This window comes from Eriocheir sinensis, chromosome 5, assembly GCF_024679095.1.
Source record: "Eriocheir sinensis breed Jianghai 21 chromosome 5, ASM2467909v1, whole genome shotgun sequence".
NCBI lineage: Eukaryota > Metazoa > Arthropoda > Malacostraca > Decapoda > Varunidae > Eriocheir > Eriocheir sinensis.
In genome coordinates, this window is record NC_066513.1 from 2,693,023 (window position 1) to 2,718,022 (window position 25,000).

Genomic DNA, 25,000 nt, shown 5'->3' on the forward strand with positions numbered 1-25,000 from the left:
ATTAGAACCCGACAGATCACCTTTTAGACGACCATTCTTCTGTACCATGACCTAAAGAACACTCATTAGAACCCGACAGATCACCTTTTAGACGACCATTCTTCTGTACCATGACCTAAAGAACACTCATTAGAACCCGACAGATCACCGTTTAGACGACCTTTCTTCTGTACCATGACCTAAAGAACACTCATTAGAACCCGACAGATCACCTTTAGACGACCATTCTTCTGTACCATGACCTAAAGAACACTCATTAGAACCCGACAGATCACCTTTAGACGACCATTATTCTGTACCATGACCTAAAGAACACTCATTAGAACCCGACAGATCACCTTTTAGACGACCTTTCTTCTGTACCATGACCTAAAGAACACTCATTAGAACCCGACAGATCACCTTTTAGACGACCATTCTTCTGTACCATGACCTATAAAACACTCATTAGAACCTGACTGATCACCTTTTAGACGACCCTTCTTCTGTACCATGACCTAAAGAACACTCATTAGAACCCGACTTATCACCTGTTTGACGACCATTCTTCTGTACCATGACCTAAGAAACACTCATTAGAACCCGACAGATCACCTTTTAGACGACCATTCTTCTGTACCATGACCTATAAAACACTCATTAGAACCTGACAGATCACCTTTTAGACGACCTTTCTTCTGTACCATGACCTAAAGAACACTCATTAGAACCCGACAGATCACCTTTTAGACGACCATTCTTCTGTACCATGACCTAAAGAACACTCATTAGAACCCGACAGATCACCTTTTAGACGACCATTCTTCTGTACCATGACCTAAAGAACACTCATTAGAACCCGACAGATCACCTTTTAGACGACCATTCTTCTGTACCATGACCTAAAGAACACTCATTAGAACCCGACAGATCACCTTTTAGACGACCTTTCTTCTGTACCATGACCTAAAGAACACTCATTAGACCCCGACAGATCACCTTTTAGACGACCTTTTTTCTGTACCATGACCTATAAAACACTCATTAGAACCCGAGTGATCACCTGTTTGACGACCATTCTTCTGTACCATGACCTAAAAAACACTCATTAGAACCCGACAGATCACCTTTTAGACGACCTTTTTTCTGTACCATGACCTAAAGAACACTCATTAGAACCCGACAGATCACCTTTTAGACGACCATTCTTCTGTACCATGACCTAAAGAACACTCATTAGAACCCGAGTGATCACCTGTTTGACGACCATTCTTCTGTACCATGACCTAAAAAACACTCATTAGAACCAGACTGGTCACCTGTTTGACGACCATTCTTCTGTACCATGACCTAAAGAACACTCATTAGAACCCGACTGATCACCTTTTTCACGACCATTCTTCTGTACCATGACCTAAAAAACGCTCATTAGAAATCAACCGATCTTTTTGACGACCCTTCTGTACCATGACTTATAAAACACTCATTAGAACTCTGACTTATCTTCTTTTCGGCCTTTAGCAATTGTTGATGTGAGAGGCGGAACCGTCAAGAAATACCGACTTCACTGAGGGACATATTCTTAAACATTTCGGCGCCAAATCTTACATATTTGACACGTCGTTTCGAAGGAGTTTTGAGGATTTCCAAGGGTAGTTTTATGACCCTGGTGGTAGTCTAACTCTTCCTCTGTACCATGACCCTAAAATAACACTCATTAGAACCCGACTGATCTACTTTTCGGGCTTTTGAAATATCTGATGTGAGGGAGGCAGCGTTTGGGTATAGCGACTTCACTGAGGGTCATATTCTTAAACGTCTTTTGGAACTATCTGATGTGAGGGAGGCAGCGTTTGAGAAGTGACCTGACAAGCGTCCCCTTACTCGAGAGATTGTAAAGAATAGCGTTTCGGATCTTTCTTTCCTTTCTCTTTCCACTCCCTCTCATTTCCTCTTTCCCCTTCTCTCCTTTCCTCTTTCAACTCTTCTCCTTTCCTCTTTCCCCTCTTCTCCTTTCCTCTTTCAACTCTTCTCCTTTCCTCTTTCCCCTCTTCTCCTTTCCTTTTATTCCCTCTGTTATCGTCCTTTCCCTGCCCTTTGCCTTCCTTTGCCGCCGAAATCCCCGCTACTTTTTTTTCCTCTCTCAGTTCTGGTCTCTGGAGTATTCAAATATTCCTGCTGCATAATTTATTTTCCCGGAGCTATTATTGAATCTCTCTCTCTCTCTATCTATATATCTATCTATCTAACTATCTATCTATCTATCTATCTATCTATCTATCTCTATATCTATCTCTATCTATCTATCTATCTATCAATCTATCTATCTATTTAAACTTTTTTTTATAGGGGCTGTGATTAACGATATTTTCCCATTATCATTTTTTTCGCCCTTGAGCTGTTTCCTTTACTGTAAAAAAATCTAACTATCTATCTATCTGTCCATCTATCTATGTCCATCTATCCACTCTTCTATTCATCTATCTCTCTTATCTATCTATCTATTAACCTTTGTATCTCTTTAGTCTGCCTCTACCTAACCTCCCTTTCCTATCTAATCACCCATCCAATTGCTCCTCGCCCCTACAGACGCGCGTGGGCTTCCTGGAGGTGAAGGACGTGACTCTCGCGGACGCCGGCAACTACACGTGCAGGGTGGACTTCATGACGTCACGGACCATGATGAGTCTCGTCCGGCTTTACGTGCACGGTGAGTGAGTAGCGTGTCGGGGAGGGGTGAGAAGAGGGGAAGGGCGGGGGAAAGTTGTGTGAGAGTGTGTCTGTGTGTGTGTGTGTGTGTGTGTGTGTGTGTGTGTGTGTGTGTGTGTGTGTGTGTGTGTGTGTGTGTGTGTGTGTGTGTGTGTGTGTGTGTGTGTGTGTGTGTGTGTAGATTATGTCCCCAAGTAGTAGTTTAACCCTTCTTCTGTACCATGAACCCCCCCAAAAAAAAGATAATCTCATGACAGCCCGACGGATCTCCTTTTTTGGACTTTGGAAACAGCTGATGTGAGGGGCGGAAGCGTCTGAGAATACCGACCTAACACTGGGTTATTCTTATTTATTCTTGATTCTTATTCTTGATTGCTCTTTTTTTACCTTTATTATGAACCTATGACCGTATGATTCGCCGTTAAAGAGGCTAGGGCACAATCTTGTCTTTCTCTCTCATGAAAGTAATATCACTCTTCATCTAACTTGTCTCTTCATCTAACTTGTCAACACACTCTTCATCTAACTTCTCTTCATCTAACTTGTCAACACACTCTTCATCTAACTTGTCTCTTCATCTAACTTGTCAACACACTCTTCATCTAACTTCTCTTCATCTAACTTGTCAACACACTCTTCATCTAACTTGTCTCTTCATCTAACTTGTCAACACACTCTTCATCTAACTTGTCTCTTCATCTAACTTGTCAACACACTCTTCATCTAACTTGTCAACACACTCTTCATCTAACTTGTCTCTTCATCTAACTTGTCAACACACTCTTCATCTAACTTGTCTCTTCATCTAACTTGTCAACACACTCTTCATCTAACTTGTCTCTTCATCTAACTTGTCAACACACTCTTCATCTAACTTGTCTCTTCGTCTAACTTGTCAACACACTCTTCATCTAACTTGTCTCTTCATCTAACTTGTCAACACACTCTTCATCTAACTTGTCAACACACTCTTCATCTAACTTGTCAACACACTCTTCATCTAACTTGTCTCTTCATCTAACTTGTCAACACACTCTTCATCTAACTTGTCAACACACTAATAATATTTTTCTCCATCAAGCTTCTAACACACGTAGCACAATTCCCTGTTACCTATATTCTTTCCATCACCATAAGACGCTTTCGGCTCTCACAACAAATATATCCTAAGGCCACAAAGGAGATTGGTCGGGTTCTCATGAGTGTTTTTCACGTTATGGTGCAGAAGCCTCGTCAAACAGTTACTAGGCTCATAAAGCTACCCATGGAAATTCTAACACAACCTAACTTTAGTATGACTGTGTGAGCCCCCAGGTTTGAGGATACGGGCCCAGAAAAGCATAGTAAAGAACGACCATTTGTGTTTTCAGACAGCTTTAAACTATCACTAGGCTCATAAAGCTACCCACGGAAACAATAACATAACCTCCATCCAGTGTGAGTGTGTGAGCCCCCAAATGTTTGAAGATAAGGGCCCCGAAAAGCATAGCAAAGCACCAACATTATAGACAGCTTTAAACTATCACTAGGCTCATAAAGCTACCCATGGAAATACTAACACAACTTCCATCTAGTGTGAGTGTGTGAGCCCCCAAATGTTTGAGGATACGGGCCCAGAAAAGCCTAGTAAAGAACGCTCATTACAGACACCGTTAAACTATCACTTGCCTCATAAAGCTACCCATGGAAATACTAACACAACTTCCATCCAGTGTGAGTGTGTGAGCCCCCAAATGTTTGAGGATAAGGGCCTCGAAAAGCATAGCAAAGCACCAACATTATAGACAGCTTTAAACTATCACTAGGCTCATAAAGCTACCCATGGAAATACTAACACAACTTCCATCTAGTGTGAGTGTGTGAGCCCCCAAATGTTTGAGGATACGGGCCCAGAAAAGCCTAGTAAAGAACGCTCATTACAGACACCGTTAAACTATCACTTGCCTCATAAAGCTACCCATGGAAATACTAACACAACCTCCATCCAATTTGAGTGTGTGAGCCCCGATATGTTTAAGAATAGGTCCCTCAAAAAGCATAGTAAGGCACCAACATTACAGAGAGGGTTACACAATCACTAGGCTCGTAAAGTTACCCATGGAAACACTAACACAACCTCCATCTAGTGTGAGTATGTGAGCCCCCAAATGTTTAAGAACAGGTCCCCCGAAAATCATAGTAAATAACGATCATTACAGACAGAGTTAAACTATCACAAGGCTCATAAAGCTACCCCTGTAAAAACCTCCATCCAGTTTGAGTGTGTGAGCCCGGAAATGTTAAAAAAATAATCCCTAGGAAAGCATAATAAACCACCAACATTACAGACAGACTTAAACAATCACTAGGCTCGTAAAACTACCCATGGCAATACTAACACAACCTCCATCCAGTTTGAGTGCATAATAAAAGTAAAACTACTCCATCCAGTTTGAGTGTGTGAGCCCGGAAATGTTAAAAAAATAATCCCCCGAAAAGCATAATAAACCACCAACATTACAGACAGACTTAAACTATCACTGGGCTCGTAAAACTACCCATGTAAATACTAACACAACCTCCATCCAGTTTGAGTGTGTGAGCCCGGAAATGTTAAAAAAATAATCCCTAGAAAAGCATAATAAACCACCAACATTACAGACAGACTCAAACTATCACTAGGCTCGTAAAACTACCCATGGCAATACTAACACAACCTCCATCCAGTTTGAGTGTGTGAGCCCGGAAATGTAAAAAAATAATGCCCAGAAAAGCATAATAAACCACCAACATTACAGACAGACTCAAACTATCACTAGGCTCGTAAAACTACCCATGGAAATACAAACACAACCTCCATCCAGTGTAAGTGTGTAAGCCCCGAAATCTTTGAGTATAAGGGAACAGACAAACATAGTAAAGCAGTATACAGACAGCCATGACCTTTTTATCATATACTAGAAGCTGAATTTAAAAGCAGCATTATCCTTTTCGAGAGGAGATCCGCGGCCTCGAGATCTTTGACAACGACGAGAGGCTGATCCAGGGCGAGGTGGGGCCGCTCCTGCTGTCCTCGCGCCTGGTGCTGTCCTGCCGGGCCTACGGGGGTGAGTAGCGGCTGATTGCTTTAACCCGGTAGCTGCGGGGATCATGTTTCTTAAAGGGTTCCGCTCTCCCTCTCAGCAAAAAAAATGAGAAAAAATCATCACTCACACAAACCATTTCATAATATATATCAACGCATTTGTGATCAGTTTCTGCATCATTTATTTTTGGGGGTCTATATCATGGCACAAATTTGGCCCGTCGCTGCTACATGATAAAGCCACAAATTTGGCCCCTCGCTGCTACCGGGTTAATGTTCCCTATCACACTTGGCTTTTATTCCCCTCCATTCCCTTCCCTCGCAGCCCCCCTTTCTTCTCTTCCACACCTTAATTCCACTTTTGGGACGGAGCTAGGTGGAGGTGTTGGAGCTTCACATATTTAGTCCACATACTACAAACTTAAAAGTGGTAAGTGATATAAAGTGCTTGAAGTGTAAAAAGTGATAAATATTCAACAAAGACAGCTAAACAAGCCTTGAAAAACGGGTAAAAAAGATCAGCCACACTATTATGGATGTAGAATATTATGATGTTTAAAAGAATCGTGTGTGTTTGTGTGTGTTTGTGTTTGTGTGTGTGTGTGTGTGTGTGTGTGTGTGTGTGTGTGTGTGTGTGTCGCATAAGAAAACACCAAACGGAATATGAAATCACTGTTACTTTTACTGTTGTTGTTGTTGTTGTTGTTGTTGTTGTTGTTGTTGTTGTTGTTGTTGTTGTTGTTGTTGTTGTTGTTGCTGTCGTCTTATATCTCTGTGACGCACCATTTCTCTTTTTACTTTTTTGCTTTGTCTGTCTACACCTTCGCTTAAATCTCTCTCTCTCTCTCTCTCTCTCTCTCTCTCTCTCTCTCTCTCTCTCTCTCTCTCTCTCTCTCTCTCTCTCTCTCTCTCTCTCTCTCTCTCTCTCTCTCTCTCTCTCTCTCTCTCTCTTTTCACAGCGCCACACTTCCACACGCATTCAGGCTCTAAGCTGTGAGTCAAAACGACCTATAAAGCGACATTTTTGAGCCCAAGTTTAAAATTTACTATTCAAATTATCGCCAGAATTAGAGGAGGAGGAGGAGGAGGAGGAGGAGAGACTTTTTTTTTTTTTTTGTGTGTGTGTGTGTAATTCACCTCTTGGTCTGCTGCGGGTCCCTCTCGAGACAGCCAGCCGTTCCCCTACGGAGGAGCACAGAGCTCATAGTACCGACCTTTGGGTAGGACTGAGACCACTCACACACAACACACCGCGACAACGAGGTCACAACTCCTTGCCTGACGTCGCGTACCTACTCACTGCTAGGTGAACAGGAGCTACACGTGAAAGAAGATAAACCCAACTTATCTTCACCAGGCCGGGGAATTGAACTCCGGTCCTTCTGGTTGTGAGGCAGACGCTCTATCCACTGAGCTACCGGTGTGTGTGTGTGTGTGTGTGTGTGTGTGTGTGTGTGTGTGTGTGTGTGTGTGTGTGTTTGTGTATTTACCTAGTTGTGACATACGGGAAAAAAGCTACGCTCGCACTGTGTGTGTGTGTGTGTGTGTGTGTGTGTGTGTCAATCATCCTGTCGATCTTTCAGACTGTTTTGTAGATTTTTTTCATGTCTGGCATTGTGTTTAACTTTTTTTAATTCTCTCTCTCTCTCTCTCTCTCTCTCTCTCCTTCCCCCTGCCCACCGCCACTGCAGGTCACCCTTCCCCTGAGGTGCGATGGGTCTCAGCAGGCCAGCAACTCATGCAGCCAAGAATCACGCCTCTCTTCGAAGAGCCTCTGCAGTTCGTTAGCGGTCACCCCGTGTCTGTGCGTAGCGCGGAGCTAGAGCTGCCCGTGCTAACAAGGGAGGACGATGGGCGGCGGCTGCGCTGTGAGGCAAGAAGCACCAACCTAACGCTGGGCTTGCATAAGGAAGTCACTGTCACCATGCATCGTGAGTGTTGCTTGTCTGGCTGGGTTGGATTGGGTTGGGTTGGGTTAGGTTTGGGTTGGGTTGGGTTGGGTTGAGTAAAGTATGGGTTTGATTTGGTTGGCTTTGGTTGGGTTAGGTTGGGTTGATTTGACTATTTCCATTGCTTCAGTCGCTATAACAACAACTACAGCTACTCTACGACTATACTACTACTACTACTACTACTACTACTACTACTACTATTATTGCTGCTACTACTAATAAAATCACTGATACTGTTAATACTACAACCTCTATTGCTACACCTACTACTCTACTACTATACTTTTACCGCTACTACCACCACCACCACTACTACTACTATTACTTATCCTACTACTACTACTACTACCACTAACAATAATACTGCTACTACCATCCCTAAAATTCATTCAACCACCACCACCACCATCACCACCAACACAACCACCAACACCAACAACATCAACACCAGCACCAACACTCGCAACTTTCACCGGCCCGGCAGCAAAGCAACATCAGTTCTCCCGAGCGCGCTGCTCCGCGAAGAGTAATTATGACGAGTGGAAATCAGCGGCACGTACCACTAATAGTTTTCGAAAGAGCAGGGCAGAGCAGGGCAGAGCAGGGCAGAGCAGGTCGTCCGCTATTCGTCCGCTTTTCGCCTCATGAATGTCGGATGCTTTTTGACTTTAATATAGCACTGTCTTCAAAAAGCAAAAAGGTTCCTTGAATGAAGCTATAGTATGTATAACCATTCCAAAGCCTATTAACTAAAATAGGTGCTTCATTAAGAGAGAGACAGACAAACAGACAGACAGATAGACAGACGGACGCAGATAGACAGACAGGCAGACATACATACATACAGACCGACAGACAGATAGACAGGCAAACACAGACAGGAAGAGGAGAAGGAGGAGGAGGAGGAAATATGGACTAGCAGGCAGCAGAAAGCCTGTTGGCTCATAACTAGGCTGCCTGCTTTCAGTGATTTAATCAATCCGTTTGCCATAGGAGTGGCTTGCAGGGAAGGATTAAAGCACTTGTGCACCTACTCTTGGATACGTTCAGTTCACTCCCGATGCAGCAAAGTGGCGATCAATGCGTTTCTTGAAGGAGTTGATGGTCTCTGCGCTAACCACTTCTGCAGGGAGGCCGTTCCAGTGACGAACAACTCTATTCGAGAAATAACTCCTGCCGATGTCGGTATTGGATCGCTTTGCTTGAATTGTTTTTCCGTTGTTTCTTGTCCTCAGGTTAGTTTGTAGCGTGAAGAGTATGGAGTGATCAACGTTGCTGAGCTTGTTCAGGTACTTAAAGACTTGTATCATGTCTCCCCGCAGTCGTCTCTTTTCCAACGTGAAAAGGTTGAGTCGTTCGAGTCGCTCTTCGTAGGGCTGTACACTCAAGTAATTCAATGTCTTTCCTGTAATTTGGAGACCAGAATTGCACGGCGTCATACAGGTGGGGCCTTACCAGCGAATTATACAAGGATAACATAACTCCCGGCGTCTTGTATTCGAGGTTCCTCGCTATGAACCCGAACATTGTATTGGCTTTCTTACAGACGGACTTGCAGCGTTTTGTTTGTTTCAAGTCACTGCTGATGGTGACCCCGAGGTCTCTTTCCTCTTGCATTACTTGTAGTGGTTCGCCACCCATGTGGTATGTGTGGTTGCTGTTTCGGGATCCGATATGCATTACTTTACATTTGGTAGTGTTGAAGGACATCTGCCATTTTTCTGACCACCGAGTGATCTGGTCCAGGTCTCTCTGGATAATTTCGCAGTCTTCCGTCGTGAGGGCCTTCCCACCCACCTTTGTGTCGTCGGCAAATTTCGAAAGAGTGGATTTTAATCCTAGTTCTAGGTCGTTGATATATATGATGAAGAGTATGGGTCCCAGCACTGACCCCTGTTGCACTCCACTTGTGACCGGGAGCCACTCGGAGGCCTGTCCGTTGAGTACAACTCGTTGTTTTCTTCCAGTGAGCCAGTCTTTGATCCACGCTGTCAGATTATCGCCTAACCCCGCCAACTTAAGTTTCTTGAGGAGTCTTTCGTGTGGCACTTCGTCAAAGGCTTTTTGAAAGTCTAGATATATAACATCACTGGGGATATGATTATCCCAGTTTTCATAGATACCTTGGAAGAAGTCCAATAAACTGCTTAAGCATGAGCGCTTATTCCTGAAATCGTGCTGAGCATCGGAAATGGTGTTGTTGTCTTCAAGGAACCTAACGAGTTTGTCTCTGATGATCTTCTCGAGAATTTTTCCCGCCACTGAGGTCAAGCTGATTGGTCTGTAGTTTAGGGCCACGCTTTTGTCTCCCTGTGTGTGTGTGTGTGTGTGTGTGTGTGTGTGTGTGTGTGTGTGTGTGTGTGTGTGTGTGTGTAAGAGACACAGTCGTTCCCTGTTTATCAGAGCACAGAGTTTCAGTACGATCTTTTGGTAACACACCAGGACCACTCACACAACACACCGCGACAACGAGGTCACAACTCCTTTTTGCTCATGTGAACAGGGCTACCACCTCGTTAGGTGAATAGGCTACACGAAAGAAGATAACCCAATCATTTTCACCTGGCTGGAATCGAACCCGGTCCTTCTTACATAGGGAGCTATACAAGCCACTTGAGCTACTGGGCCGTGTGTGTGTGTGTGTGTGTGTGTGTGTGTGTGTGTGTGTGTGTGTGTGTGTGTCAGTCATCCTGTCGATCTTTCAGACAGACAGACAGACAGAGACTGGTAGACATACAAAGATACAGACCGAGACAGACAGATAGACAGACAGAAAGACAGACAGACAGACAGGCAGGCCAGTGTGTGTGAAGAGAAAACATAAACAGCTTAGGTCAGCTTTAATATTATAATTCAGCGCTTTCCGAGAATCCACTTCATTATGCGCTTGGAAGTCTGTATAAATATTCGTGCTGCTTGTTGCTGCGTCTAGCCTTGGAATGATGGAAATATAAACTTGACAGAGCCAGCCAGAGCCAGTATTCTTAATCGTATCCGCACCTGTTTCTCTCGTTGAAGTAGCTGGGCGTTTCATGGACTGTTTTGTGATCATAGTGATAGTTTTACACGACTTCTGCTCCCTGATCTTGAAAACCACCCATGAAAACCTGGTTAATCTTCTCTGTGGCCTTGGAAAACAGTCGTAATTGGAGGCTGATACGTTTAAGAACATGGACCCAGATTCATGGTCCAGCGCAACTGTTCCGTTAGTGTTAGCTTTCCAGCACTCCACCGAGAGCTTATGAGACTCCTTGTGTAACACCCGCTAAGGTCCATCTCAATGCTCACTGTACGGGAACCATTACATTACGTGACAGCATAAAGTGGTGAGTATCGTCATCAACTGTTCGAGAATAGGCCTGACTCCATTTCACTGAGATGTAATAGTAGCTCCGTTAAAGAGGGACAGTGAAGGAGTGACGGAGTGAATGCCTCCCGCGAACCTAGACAAAGATGATGCCAAAAAGTCGCTTTATACATTCCCTGATACGTATTCCTTGCTCTCATAATTGTTAGTTGTGCCATGCTTGGCTTATCAACACGGGGTTGCCAATAAGTGGGTGCTGAAGGAAGGCCAAGCGAGGTAGCACTGACCTAAGCTGCCACTCTCGACACTTGTCTGAGTGGCCAAGGATGGAGCTGCCTGCATAGTGAATTTCGCCTACTGTCAGTCAGCTTTAAAGTGTCGGTAAAGAAATCTGTTTCGCTTGCATTTTTTTTTCACTCCACGTGTGTGAAAACATACTACGAGAACGTGATACACCACAGGCAGAAAGAATTACGAGGCAGAGGCTGTTTCCGTAATATTGGTTTTGTACTGGATAGTTGGCGGCGCGGATTGTAGCTTGTTAGCGTTTGCAAAAGAGAACGCTCTAGTAAACGTCAATGTAGCCTGTGGTGCTTGGTGTGAAACTAACAAGATTGAGAAGTTGCTAGCGCCGGTAACTTTGAAGCCCCTGTGTTGAACTGTAAAAATTACCTAAGAACTAACCTAATAACTAACTAACTAACCTAAAACCTACCAGGCTCGAGGTGTTTTTAGCGCTGGGAATTTGGAAGCCACTGTGTTGACCTGTGGAAATGACCTGAGAACTAACCTAAGAACTAACTAAATAATCTAAATGACCTAACTAAGCATCTAACTAACTAACTAAAGACGGAACTAACAAGCTTGGGGTGTTGTTAGCGCTGGAAATTTGTAAGCCACTGTGTTCACTTGTGGAAATGAGCAAAGAATTAACTAACCTACTAACTAACCTACTGACTAACTAACCTACTGACCTAACTAACTAACTAATTAACTAACTAGCTCACTAACCTAAGAATTAACACTATTGAGGAGTTGTTAGCGCTGGGAATTCGGAAGCACTGTGTTGACCTGTACAAATGAGCTAAGAACTAACCTTACTGACTAACCTAACTGACCTAACTAGCTAACCTAAGAACTAACAGGCTTGATGAATTGTTAGCGCTGTACATTTGGGGAGCCACTGTGTTGAACTGTGGAAATTACCTAAGAACTGACTCACCTAACTGACCTAATTAACCAACTAACAAACTAACAACCTAACTAACTAACTAACTAACCTAAGAACTAACAAGCTGGAGGCGTTGTTAGCGTTGGGAATTCGGAAGACACTGTGTTGACCTACATGAGCTGCACGAATGGGACTATTTTTTCAAAGGGGTCAAGTTTTAATGTAACACTGTATTCTTAAGTTGGCGAATGCGTGAAACTCTACGTATAAGGCATGCCATATTTCACTTACTCTTCATCTCCCTGCATGGGCCATAGGTGTGGGACTTTTTTTCTAGGGGGTCAAGTTTTAATGTAACACTGTATTCTTAAAGTTGACGAGTGCGTGAAACTCTACATATAAGGCGTGTCATATTTCACTTACTCTCCACCTCCCTACCTGAGCTATACGTATGGGACTTTCTTTCTAGGAAGTCAAATTTTAATGTAACACTGTATTCTTAAATTGGCGTATGCTTGAAACTCTACGTACAAAGCCAGCCACATTACACTTACTCTATCTCCCTACATGAGCTACACGTATGGGACCTATTTTTTTCAAAGGGGTCAAGTTTTAATGTAACCCTGTATTCTTAAGTTAGCGAATGCGTGAAACTCTTCGTATAAGATGTGTCACATTTCACTTACTCTCCACCTCCCTACCTGAGCTATACGTATGGGACTTTCTTTCTAGGAAGTCAAATTTTAATGTAACACTATTCTTAAATTGGCGTATGCGTGAAACTCTACGTACAAAGCCAGCAACATTTGACTTACTCTCCATCTCCCTACATGGGCTATTTACATAAGAACATAAGAACGCAGGAGTCTACAAGAGGCCGGTAGGCCTGTACGAGGCAGCTCCTTTGACCCTAAGCTCCCGTGTATCTAACCCCACCTAATATCGCTGTCCATGAATTTATCTAGTCTATTTTTGAATGTGACAATTGTATTAGCACTCACCACATGACTGCTAAGCCTATTCCACTCATCCACCACCCTGTTTGTAAACCAATTTTTGCCTATGTCCCTGTTGAATCTGAATTTATCCAGTTTAAACCCATTACTTCGTGTCCTACCCGGTTCTCTTACCAACAAAACCTTATGAATGTCTCCCTTATTAAAGCCCTTCATTCATTTATAAACCTCGATCATGTCTCCACGCACCCTTCGCCTTTCTAGAGAATGCAAGTTTAACTGTTTGAGTCTTTCCTCGTATGGCAAGTTTCTCAACCCCTGAATCATCTCAGTCATCCTCCTCTGCACCGATTCTAACATTTTGATATCCATTCTATAGTAAGGTGACCAGAACTGAACCGCATAGTCAAGATGAGGTCTAACTAATGCTAAATATAGTTTGAGGAAGACTTCGGGGCTTCTGTTGCTTACGCTCCTTGAAATAAATCCCAGTACCCTATTAGCTCGATTTCTAGCTTGAATGCATTGTGCCCTTGGACGGAGATCAGAGCCCACTAAGACCCCTAAATCCCTCTCGCACCCAGACCTGCTTATGAGAGTGTCATTTAAGCAATAGTTATGTGAGGGGTTGTTCCTACCTACACTCAGAATACTGCACTTCCCTACATTGAACTCCATCTGCCATTTATCCGCCCAGTCATACAATCTGTTGAGTTCACCTTGGAGAATACTAGCGTCCCGATCCGACTCAATTACTCTACCGATCTTGGTATCATCTGCAAATTTACACTACTAATTCCTGTATCTAAGTCATTGATATAAATAATAAACAAAAGTGGACCTAATACCGAACCTTGTGGGACCCCACTCGTAACACATCCCCAGTCAGATCTTTTACCATTGATTTGCACTCTTTGCTTCCTATTGCTAAGCCACGCCTTGACCCAGTTCAAAACTTTACCCTCTACTCCGTGAGCCTGTAATTTAAGCAACAGTCGTTGGTGAGGAACTTTGTCAAACGCTTTACTAAAATCAAGATAGATTACATCATAATTTTCATCTCTGTCAACCGCCTCAAATACTTTATTGTAGAAGGACAAGAGATTGGTGAGGCATGACCTACCTTTTGTAAACCCATGCTGCGAGTCGTGAATTAAGTTATGTTTCTCTAAATGCTCCCGAATGTTCCTGGCTATTATGGACTCCAGCATCTTGCCTATAACCGATGTTAAGCTAATTGGGCGATAGTTTGAAGCAACTGACCTGTCCCCCTTTTTAAAAATCGGCGTCACATTAGCTACTTTCCATAGGCTCGGCACATAGCCAGTATTTACCGACATCTTAAAGATGTCGGTTAGTGGGTTACTGAGTACATCACCTAATTCCTTTAATACCCTCGGAAATATCCCGTCAGGACCTGGCGACTTGTTCTTCTTAAGCTTATCTATCTCATCCTGAACTACTTGCCTGGTAATGATTATATCCCTCAATTTGTCGCCATCCCCGCCCTTGTACACCTGAACTCTTTCCGGTATAGTCGTTCGATCATCCTGTGTGAATACTGAAAGGAAGTAGTCGTTCAACAATGTGCTCATATTTTCGTAATTTTCTACTAGCTCCCCTGTGTTTGTTTTCAGCGGTCCAATTTTCTCCCGTGTTTTTGTTCTATACATCTGAAAGAAGCCCTTAGGATTACTTTTCGCCTCATTTGCTACTTTGATCTCATAGTTCCTTTTTGCTATCCTGGTGTTTTTCTTAACTAATCTAGATAGTTCGACGTACCGGCCCCTGAGATGTGTTTCACCATTCTTTATTTTCTGATAAATTCCCTTCTTTAACCCAATCTCGTGTTTTAGTCCACGAGTCATCCACTTAGGATCATTGCTTTCTTTTCTAAGTGTTCGCTGTGGTATATGCTGTCCTTGCCCCTCTACTGTTTGGGACTTTTTTCTAGACGGTCAAGTTTTAATGTAACACTGTATTCTTAACTTGGCGATTGCGTGAAGCTCTACGTACAAAACCAGCCACATTTGACTTACTCATCTCCCTACATAGGCTATTTGTTTGGGACTTTTTTCTAGAGTTTCAAGTTTCAATGTAACACTGTATTCTTAAGTTGGCGAATGCGTGAAACTCTACGGATAGAACCAGCCACATTTCACTTACTCTCCATCTCCCTACATGGGCTATACGAATGGGATTTTTTCTTTGTGTCCAAGTTTTCATGTAACACTGTAATCTTATCCTTCCGTTCTCTAATGCAGGCCTTATGGGTGACTTAAATTATCCATCTTATAAGAAGTCCAAAAGGAAGAACGAATGTAATAGTGTCTGAGAACATAACTATATTGTCAAGAAAAATCGACCTACTGAGGAATATGAATGTGTTTTGTTATCACACTGCCTTCACTGTCATCATTATTACTGTCATCATCCACCCCTTCTGTCTTTGTGAAACATCTGATAACCTGTTATTTCAAATTCCTGAAAATTTATATTAGCAAAGTCTATCCATGTCTCAGTGATCGCTATTATGTCAAAATTTTCTGAACAAGCTTTCACCCCTTAGTAAGTCTATCTTGTTTCTGAGGCTCCTGCTGTTAGTATAGATTCTTAGCCCGTCCTCTGTTACCCCCTAGAATTACTTCTAAGCTGCCTGGTTATATTATGAGCTAGATGTCCCTTCCCATTACTCCTCCCATTGTCCCCCTCGCCTATACTAAAAATCCCTCAGGGTACCAAGTGCTCGCTCAAGGAGTCTGAGAGAGCCTCAACACCCTTGAACGTCAAGTGTATCCTGTCACGGGCGTAAGAGGGTCCCTGCTACAATAAGAGGTCCCAATTGTCGATGAACAGCCACTCCATTGCGCTGCAGGTGTTCGCAGTCTGCTGTTACTGCCCATCAGCTCCTGACAGCCATTCTCGCCAACGCCCCTCCTGGCAGGAAGTTACACACTAAGAGTGAAGACAGTCCTCCTGACCAGTAAAAATTCTGAACAATTATCGCCTGAGAAGGTCCTCGCTTCCACGACAAGAAATGTCTCGTTTCCTGCCACAGCTGAGAAAGAGACGGGGTTTGAAGATCCTCGCTTATACATGTACAATCCTGTTCGATATAGAGGACCACCCCTCGCCCTGAGGGAAGTACACCGTCCTGTTCTCTATCCTTGAGCAATACCTGTCGAGAACATTGTTTGACTATCACCAACAACAAGAACTCCGACGGTCGGAAAGAGGGGCCAGGAGGGGTGGGGTGAAGGGGGATATAGCGGGATGGGAGGAGGAACATGTCGAAGAACGAGAAGAAATTGTGGAAGAGGCCAAGGTCGAAGAGGAAGAGAGAAGGAGAAAGAGGAGAGAGGAGGTAGAGGAGGGAGGAGGAGGATGGAGACGAGAGGAAGAGAGAGAGGGAGAAAGGAGAGAGAGAGAGAGAGGAGAGGTGGGAAACTGGAAGGACGAGGAGCATGGAATATCTCAAAGTCTGTGAGACTAGGAGGTCCTTGATTAGATGCTAGATGCGAAAGGGATACGGGTTCAGAAGAGTCTCTGATAAGATTTAGGAGAAAGGTAGATCTTGCGTTCTCTTAAGCGTGAGGAAGGAAGAGGGCTGAGGAGGAAGGAGGGAGAGGCAAATAGAAAGGTAAGGATGTTAGAGGATCCGATATAATCACAGCTTCCAGAGAGAGATAATGACTATCAATAAACAAGAACACCATCTTACAGGATAACCCTTTCACCAAGGATGAGTATTCAATTAAGCTTAATGTTTGAAGTGTCCAGGAGGGGCATGGAGGGACGAGGCGAAGTAGACGGGGAGGAGGAAAACTCAGCAACTCTCACTTCAGACTGGAGCCCAGACTTCTTCTGGAGTCTTCATCTTCTCTACCACCCTTAGGAAACAGTGGTAGCTTTCCCTCTGTCTACAATGGTGCAGGAATACTGAACATGTCCTTTTGAGTGCAGCTTCTGGCCTAAGAGAAGGATGGAAGTGAGTGGGAGGATGCTGCTTGATTGACTTTCCCACCTTTGAATAGATGTACTATACATGAGGTGTTAGAGTGTAAGAGTCTGTTATTGTTATCTTTTTTTTGTGCCTCTGAGTTCCTTTGAGTCAAAGGAAAAATAGGAGAACTAAATACTCCATTAAAGAAGAGGATACGGCTTCAGTGAAGAATTCCAATCAATACGAAAGCTTGAGACAAAGAGCGATACCATTCAGAAATTAATGAGGCAAGTGGAGAAGGAATACAAGAAGCGAAGATGATGCTTCAAAAATGCATGCTGAGGATGAAGGACGCCTGAAAGCGAACTCATGAAGACGCGCCATACAGCTTTGACATGTATGGAAGCAGCTGTAGCACTCTTTATTCCTAAAAGGACGAAAGGTCTGCATGAGTTGCGGAGAACCCTCATACCATGGCACAGATAATTTTACTGTCAAAGGGCCTCAGAGATTAACTGTCACTTTAGGAGAAAGTGGAAATTAGGCACAAATTTGAGAGAGTTAGCTCCACGTTGAAGGAGAGCCACGCGCCTGATTCCGTGACTATGTCACATGAGATGCATACTTCCATACGAGACAAGGCCCTGTATATGGACAATTTCACTTTCGAGAAGAACTGGCGGAGACGGTAGAACGCCCAGCCTCGAGGAAGCTGATTTAGTAAGAGATGAGATATGAAGTTTCCAGTTGAGATTTTACTGCCCTAACTGAGGATGTTTATCTCTGTTGATGGAAGGTGATAGCTGGGTGTTGTCAACAGGTCAATAGTTGTTTGAAGATTGTGGAGGGATAGGTGGAGAAACAGTGTTTTGAGGCGTGAAATCCAGGTTCTTCTTGCTCCAATCGGAAATAATAGTAAGTCCGCCCTGGTTGGTGTAGCCTCCAGCCTGATCATTTAGTCCTGAAGAGTCGTATTAAAACGATAGAATAATGCAGATATCATCGGCGTAGGAATGGATAGGACAGTTCGTTTTGGAAAGAAGATCATCAATGAACAACAGAAAAGAGTGGGAGATAGGACAGAACCCTGTGGGACACCACTGTTAATAGATTTAGGGAAGAACAGTGACCGTCTACCACGGCAAAATAGAACGGTCAGAAAGGAAACTGGAGATAAAGGTACAGAGAGAAGGATAGAAACCGTAGGAGGGTAGTTTGAAAGAAAGATTTGTGCCAGACCCTATCAAAAGCTTTTGATATGTCCAGCAATAGCAAAGTTTCACCGAAACGGCTAAGAGAGGATGACCAAGAGTCAGTTAATTAGGAGATCACCAGTAGAACGCCCCTTGCGGAACCCATACTGGCGATCAGATAGAAGGTCAGAAGTGGAAAGGTGCTTTTGAATCTTCCGGTTAAGGATTGATTCAAAAGCTTTAGATAGACAAGAAAGTAAAGCTATAGGACGGTAGTTTGATGTAATTTAGAGGTCAACCTTCTTAGTTACATGCTGTATGATGGCATACGTCCAGCAAGAAGGAAAGGTAGATGTTGACAGGCAGAGGCGAAAGAGTTTGACCAGGCAGGGTGACAGCACGGAGGCACAGTTTTTAAGGACAATAGGAGGCACTCCATCAGGTCCATAAGCCTTCTGAGGATTGAGGCCAGAGAGGGCATAGAAAACATCATTTTGAAGAATCTTTATAACAGGCATAAAGGAGTCAGAGGGGGGATGAGTAGGAGGAATATGCCCAGAATCGTCCAGAGTGGAGTTTTTAGAAAAAGTTTGAGAGAAGAGTTCAGCCTTAGAGATAGATGAGACGGCAGTGTTGCTGTCAGGACTGAGGAGTTGAGGAAAGATGAAGAAGTGAAGTTGGAGGAGATGTTTTGGCTAGATGCCAGAAGTCACGGGAAGAGTTAGAGAAAGCAAGGTTTTGGCATTTTCTATTAATGAAAGAATTTTGGTTAGTCGGAGAATAGATTTGGCACGATTTCGGGCAGAAATGTAAAGTTCATAATTAGCATTAGTTTGAAGGCTCTGGTACCTTTGAGCTACCTCTCTATCATTGACAGCACGAGAACAAGCGTGATTAAACCAAGGCTTTTAGCGTGAGGAGTAGAGAAAGAACGAGGAATGTATGCATCAATTCCAGAGAAAATCACCACTGTGATGCGCTGAGCACACAGAGGGTCTATCCTGGAAGCAATAATCATTCCACGGGAATGGAAAAGTACATCTCAGGTCGTCCCACCGAGCTGAAGCAAAATGCCAGAAGCATCGCCTTCGGTGGGTCCAGAGGGTGTACAGGAGCGATAGGACAGGATGCAGAAATAAGATTGTGATCGGAGGAGCCCAACGGAGATAACAATTTGACAGAATAAGCAGAAGGATTTGAGGTAAGGAAGAGGTCTAGAATGTTGGGCCGGTCTCCAAGACGGTCGGGAATACGTGTAGGGTGCTGGACCAACTGCTCTAGGTCGTTGAGGATAGCAAAGTTGTAGGCTTGTTCACTAGGATGGTCAGTGAAAGAGGATGAAAGCCAAAGCTGGTGGTAGGAACATTGAAATCTCCTAGGATGGAGATTTCAGCGAAGGAGAGGGTCAAGATGTGCTCCACTTTAGAATTCAAATAGTCAAAGAATTTTACATAGTTGGTAGAGTTAGGTGAGAGATAAACAGCACAGATGTATTTAGTAATAGAATGACAATGAAGTCTTAACCAGATGGTGGAAAATTCAGAAGAGTCAAGGTCGTGGGCACGAGAGCAAGTGATGTCGTTGCGCACGTAGGCGCAACATCCAGCTTTGGATTGAAATTTAGGATAGAGATAGTAGGAGGGAACAGAGTAGAGATTGCTGTCAGTAGCCTCAGAAACCTGTGTTTCGGTAAGGAAGAGAAGGTGAGGTTTAGAGGAGGAGAGATGATGTTCCACAGAATGAAAATTAGAGCGAAGACCGCGAATGTTGCAGAAATTGAGAAGAAAGAGGTTCGAGGAGTTATCAAGATATATATATATATATATATATATATATATATATATATATATATATATATATATATATATATATATATATATATATATATATATATATATATATATATATATATATATATATATATATATATATATATATACCTGATGGTCCCAGTGGGGCCTGAGTGTCCTGATGGTCAGCCCTGTGGCGCAGAGTGTTTATAATTAGTGGCGCCATCTTGCATTGGCTCATGCTGCCCCCGGAACTCGTTCTTGATTCCTTGGACGGCTTCCTCTAGAGCCCGGGTTGATGGGTGGTCTTCAGGACAGCATGTGGGTAGTTTTAAGCCACTCGGCAGTAACTGAAAAATCTCTCTCTCTTCTTATTCTCCTTTATTTCCCATTCTCCTCATTTCTTTTCCCATGACACTTTACAACTTTCAATTAGTAAATATTTTGTTATCATTATTGTAATGATATCCACTTACGCCAAAATGCTGAAACATATATCTGGCGCTTATGATTCCAACTCGGATGTGGTGTGCATATTGGGGGGGTTTGTGTGTGTGGGGGGGTGATAACGAGTTGGACCTGCAATCGCCAGGAAATATGTTAAGAGCCCAGCTTTTAGAGGGGTATCATTAGGCCTACAATAATAGTAAAAACAAATAGTAACTAGATAAAAGTTGTAGAAGTGTTTTGGGGAAGGAAAAGAGTAGAAATAGGAGAGAGAGAGAGAGAGAGAGAGAGAGAGAGAGAGAGAGAGAGAGAGAGAGAGAGAGAGAGAGAGAGAGAGAGAGAGAGGGAGAGAGAGAGAGAGAGAGAGAGAGAGAGAGAGAGAGAGAGAGAGAGAGAGAGAGAGAGAGAGAGAGAGAGAGAGAGAGAGAGAGAGAGAGAGAGAGAGAGAGAGAGAGAGAGAGAGAGAGAGAGAGAGAGAGAGAGAGAGAGAGAGAGAGAGAGAGAGAGAGAGAGAGAGAGAGAGAGAGAGAGAGAGAGAGAGAGAGAGAGAGAGAGAGAGAGAGAGAGAGAGAGAGAGAGAGAGGGTCATGGGGAGGGGGGGGGAGGGACGGAGGAACAGTGAGCATGGGGAGGACAGGGCGTGGTGCAGGTCACGTGGGCGGAGCTCTAAGGCCGCGTTTTGAGGGAGTTTATCCAATTAGAGCAGAGGGCAGCTGCAGGAGGTGGCAGATGTTACTTACCAGAGAATTTGCACGGCACAGCCAGGTGAACCGGCCTAGGTTATAATGGCGCCAACTGTACATCGTCCAATTGAGTTGGAGAACCACTGCGCTAAGGGGACGGACCACACACTGGTGCTTAGCGGCTTAACATGATGCTTCTCCTGTGTGTGTGCCGCTCACCCGGGACTGTATAGCATTAATATTTATGCAGACTTCCTTTCTCCCTCCGTCCCCTAGATGGCACCAGACCGGAACACAACCATGAGGAGCGGCGAGCTGTGGCCCACCTCGGACGACAACGGGAGGAGGGTGGCGTGCACGGCGGCCAACCCGCTGGTGCCCGGCTACGCCCTCACCGCCGAGGAGGCTCTGCGCGTGCACTGTGAGTACGGGGAGGAGCGGCCTCAACCAGCCCAACCTGACCTAGCCTAGCATAACATAAGTAGTAACTGTAGTAGTAGTAGTAGTAGTAGTAGTAGTAGTAGTAGTAGTAGTAGTAGTAGTAGTAGTAGAAGTAGTGGTAGTAGAAGTAGTAGTAGTAGTAGTAGTAGTAGTGGAATAAAGTAGAATATATATCATAATAATAACTGTGGGCCGGCAAACGGAGAATATCAAACAACAAGAAGAGAGAAAATAAAGATGTTCAGTTTTATATTTCTAAAATTAGAAGCGAAATATATCTGACTGCGTAACCATCAGTGAAAAAAACCCATTAACTTCCGACTCACATGTGATACGATTCTCTGCTTTGCCGAGTTCAGAAGGCACAACGTTCCCGAAACAAACGGGTCTACGCAAATAAAACACCTCTTCAACGTTTATGTGCAACACCTCTTTTGCTGCAGCGATAGCAAATGTTATGCCATAGATTACATACTCAGTCTATTGGATATAAATTTAGAACGCTGTTATGCAAAGGAAACATGCATAACGCCGAACTGTAGCATATATAGACCACTGACATAACACACACACACACACACACACACACACACACACACCACCACCACCACCACCACCAAAAATAGCAGCTGGTGTGAATGAGAGAAAGAGAGACAGGCACAGACCGAGACACAGAGACGGAGACAACAGAAACAAAGGAGGGGAAGAAAGAGGAGGTAGAGGAGGTAGAGGAGGTAGAACAGAGCACATGATAGAAGGAGATGGAATAAAAAGAAAGAAGTAGAGAGTAACAGACAGGCACAGACCGATCAAAACAGAAACAGAGGAAGGGAAGAAGGAGGAGGAGGAGGAGGAGGAGGAGGTAGAACAAAGCACATAATAAAGAAGAGATGGAATAAAAAGAAAATGTAGAGAGTAACAGAGTGGCAGAGATGAACCCACCACCACCACCACCACCACCACCACCACCCAGACTGACCCGAATATCGCTTTTCTGACCCAAAGAGTGCATTGTGGCGGCTTCGGGTGTGTGTGTGTGTGTGTGTGTGTGTGTGTGTGTGTGTGTGTGTGTGATGGGGCTCCACGCAACGACACTAATGAAAACGTCAGAATCCGGTTTGACTGAACGAAAAAAAAAACGCAGAAAGAGCTATCGACCAATCTCTGACCCCTCCCCCACGTGACTACTATAAAAAATGACCCGGCCTGAAAAAATATACAGGAAATATAGAGAAAATATACAGAAAAATACAGAAAGAACCATCGACCAAAACATAAAAATACAGAATAAAAAGTACAGAAATATATACAGAAAAAAAACACAGAAAAATACAGAAAGAACCACCGACCAAAACAGATAAAAATACATAATAAAAAATACAGAAAAATAAAGGAAAATGCAGAAAGAATACAGAAACAAATACAGAAAAATGAAGGAAAATACAAAAAGATACAGAAAAAAATACAGAAAAATAAAGGAAAATACAAAAAAATACAGAAAAAATACAGATAAACAGAAATACAGAAATGGAAACAGAGGAAATACAGAAAAAATACAGGAATAAAAATAAAAAATATACAGAAAAAAATACAGAAAAAATACAAAACAAAATACAAAAATACAAGAGATACATAAAGAGCCATCGGCCAATCACTCACCCCTCCCGTAACTACTATAAAAAAAAATGCGACCCGCGCAGCGAAAATATAAACGCTGAACATTTTTTTTTTTTAACGTTTTTCCGGCCATTTTTTTTCACCTGATTTGCAGCGACAGAATGCATAACAAACGCGTCCACCGCCCTCGCTCCTGTCCTTTATCATTCTACGGTCATTCTATCCACGTTTAAACTAATTTACTCCTATTTCCTCCATCTCCCTCTTTCGTTCCTCCTCTTCCTCCTCCTCTTCAATTTTTATCTTATGTTGCCTCCTCTCCTTCGCTCTTGTTTCTTCCCTTTTATCATTCTAGTCTTTTTTTCCCTTCTTTACGCTATTTTCCTTCTATATTCTCCATCTTCCTCTTTCGTTATTCCTCCTCTTCCTCCTCCTCTTCAATTATTATCTTATGTCTCCTTCTCTCCTTCGCTCTTGTTTCTTCCCTTTTATCATTCTAGTCTTTTTTTCCCTTCTTTACACTATTTTCCTTCTATTTCCTCCATCTTCCTCTTTCGTTCCTCCTCCTCTTCAATTATCATCTTCTCCCTCCTCCTTTTCACAGTTCTCGTTCTTCCCTTTTATCATTCTACAGTCTTTCTATCTTTTTGTTACACTATTTTTCTCCAATTTCCTCCATCTTCCTCTTTCGTTCTTCTTCTTCCTATTCCTCTTCCATCATCATCTTATCTCTCTCTTCCTCTCCTTCACTGTCACATCTTTTTTTATCATTCTGCAGTCTTTCTATCCTTTCTTTTACACTGTTTTCCTCTTTCGTTCCTCCTCTTCCTCATTCTCTTCTATCATTATCTAATCTCTCCTCTTCTCTTTTCCTTTTCCCTCCACTATTCTTCATTCCTCCTCTTTTTGTCTGTTATTTTCGTCATTTTCACTTTCCCCTTTCCTTCCTTTCATTCTTTCTACAGCATTCTCTTTCTCCTCTTCCTGCATGCCTTCCTACTTTCCACCCCCTTTCTTCCTGTTATTTTCATCATCTTTATCTTCCCTTTTCCACCATCCTTCCTTTCTACAGCATTCTCTTCCTCCTTTTCCTATATGCCACCTTAACAAACTCCTACACACACAAATACAGGCTGACAAACTCCCAAAAGTCATACTGATTTGTAGACCCAGAGACATACTGATGGGGAGGGACGAGAAGGCACTGGCATATATATAAACCTTTGACTTAATACGGACTGGTCTTCAGATGTACAGCGCTGGCCCATAGACACACACAAACACACAAGGTATAGCACACAGGGAAGGGATGAAGAGGAAACAACGGTGCAGTGGAGATTGATACTGAATGCAACTCACTGCTCCGGCAAATGAATATAAGAAGCTAACCAAGTGTATGTGTGTAAACCTTTGACTCGATACGGACTGGCCTACAGACGTACAGCGCAAGCCCAGAGACACACAAAGAGGCTGATAAATGGTGGAGAATACACGGCGAAGGGCTGAAGGGAATAAACAACGGTGCAGGGAAGGTTGATACTGAAGGCAACTCACTTCGAGAAACAGATATGAGGAACTGACCACTTTGAGTTGTTTTTTTCTGAGTTGGAGATGACTGGCCGGCCTTTCCTTATCCCTTCAAGCCGCGTCTCTCCCCTTTAAGCCACACGAGCAGCGAGAAATCCCTCCCTCCATTGTTTGTTACGCGCTGTGGACGGTCGAGGCAAAGGGTCCCTACAAAAGCCCCA

General features: G+C 43.4%; 1 protein-coding gene across 1 annotated transcript in view; it reads left to right on the forward strand.

Annotated features, from left to right (window-relative positions):
* LOC126982756 (protein turtle homolog B-like) overlaps positions 1-25,000 on the forward strand; it is an 83,970-nt gene that overhangs the window by 13,929 nt on the left and 45,041 nt on the right. The window contains exons 3-6 of the mRNA XM_050835088.1: positions 2,569-2,689; positions 5,664-5,774; positions 7,444-7,706; positions 21,471-21,615. Coding sequence (XP_050691045.1) covers positions 2,569-2,689; positions 5,664-5,774; positions 7,444-7,706; positions 21,471-21,615 — 640 coding nt within the window. The remainder of the gene's footprint in view (positions 1-2,568; positions 2,690-5,663; positions 5,775-7,443; positions 7,707-21,470; positions 21,616-25,000) is intronic.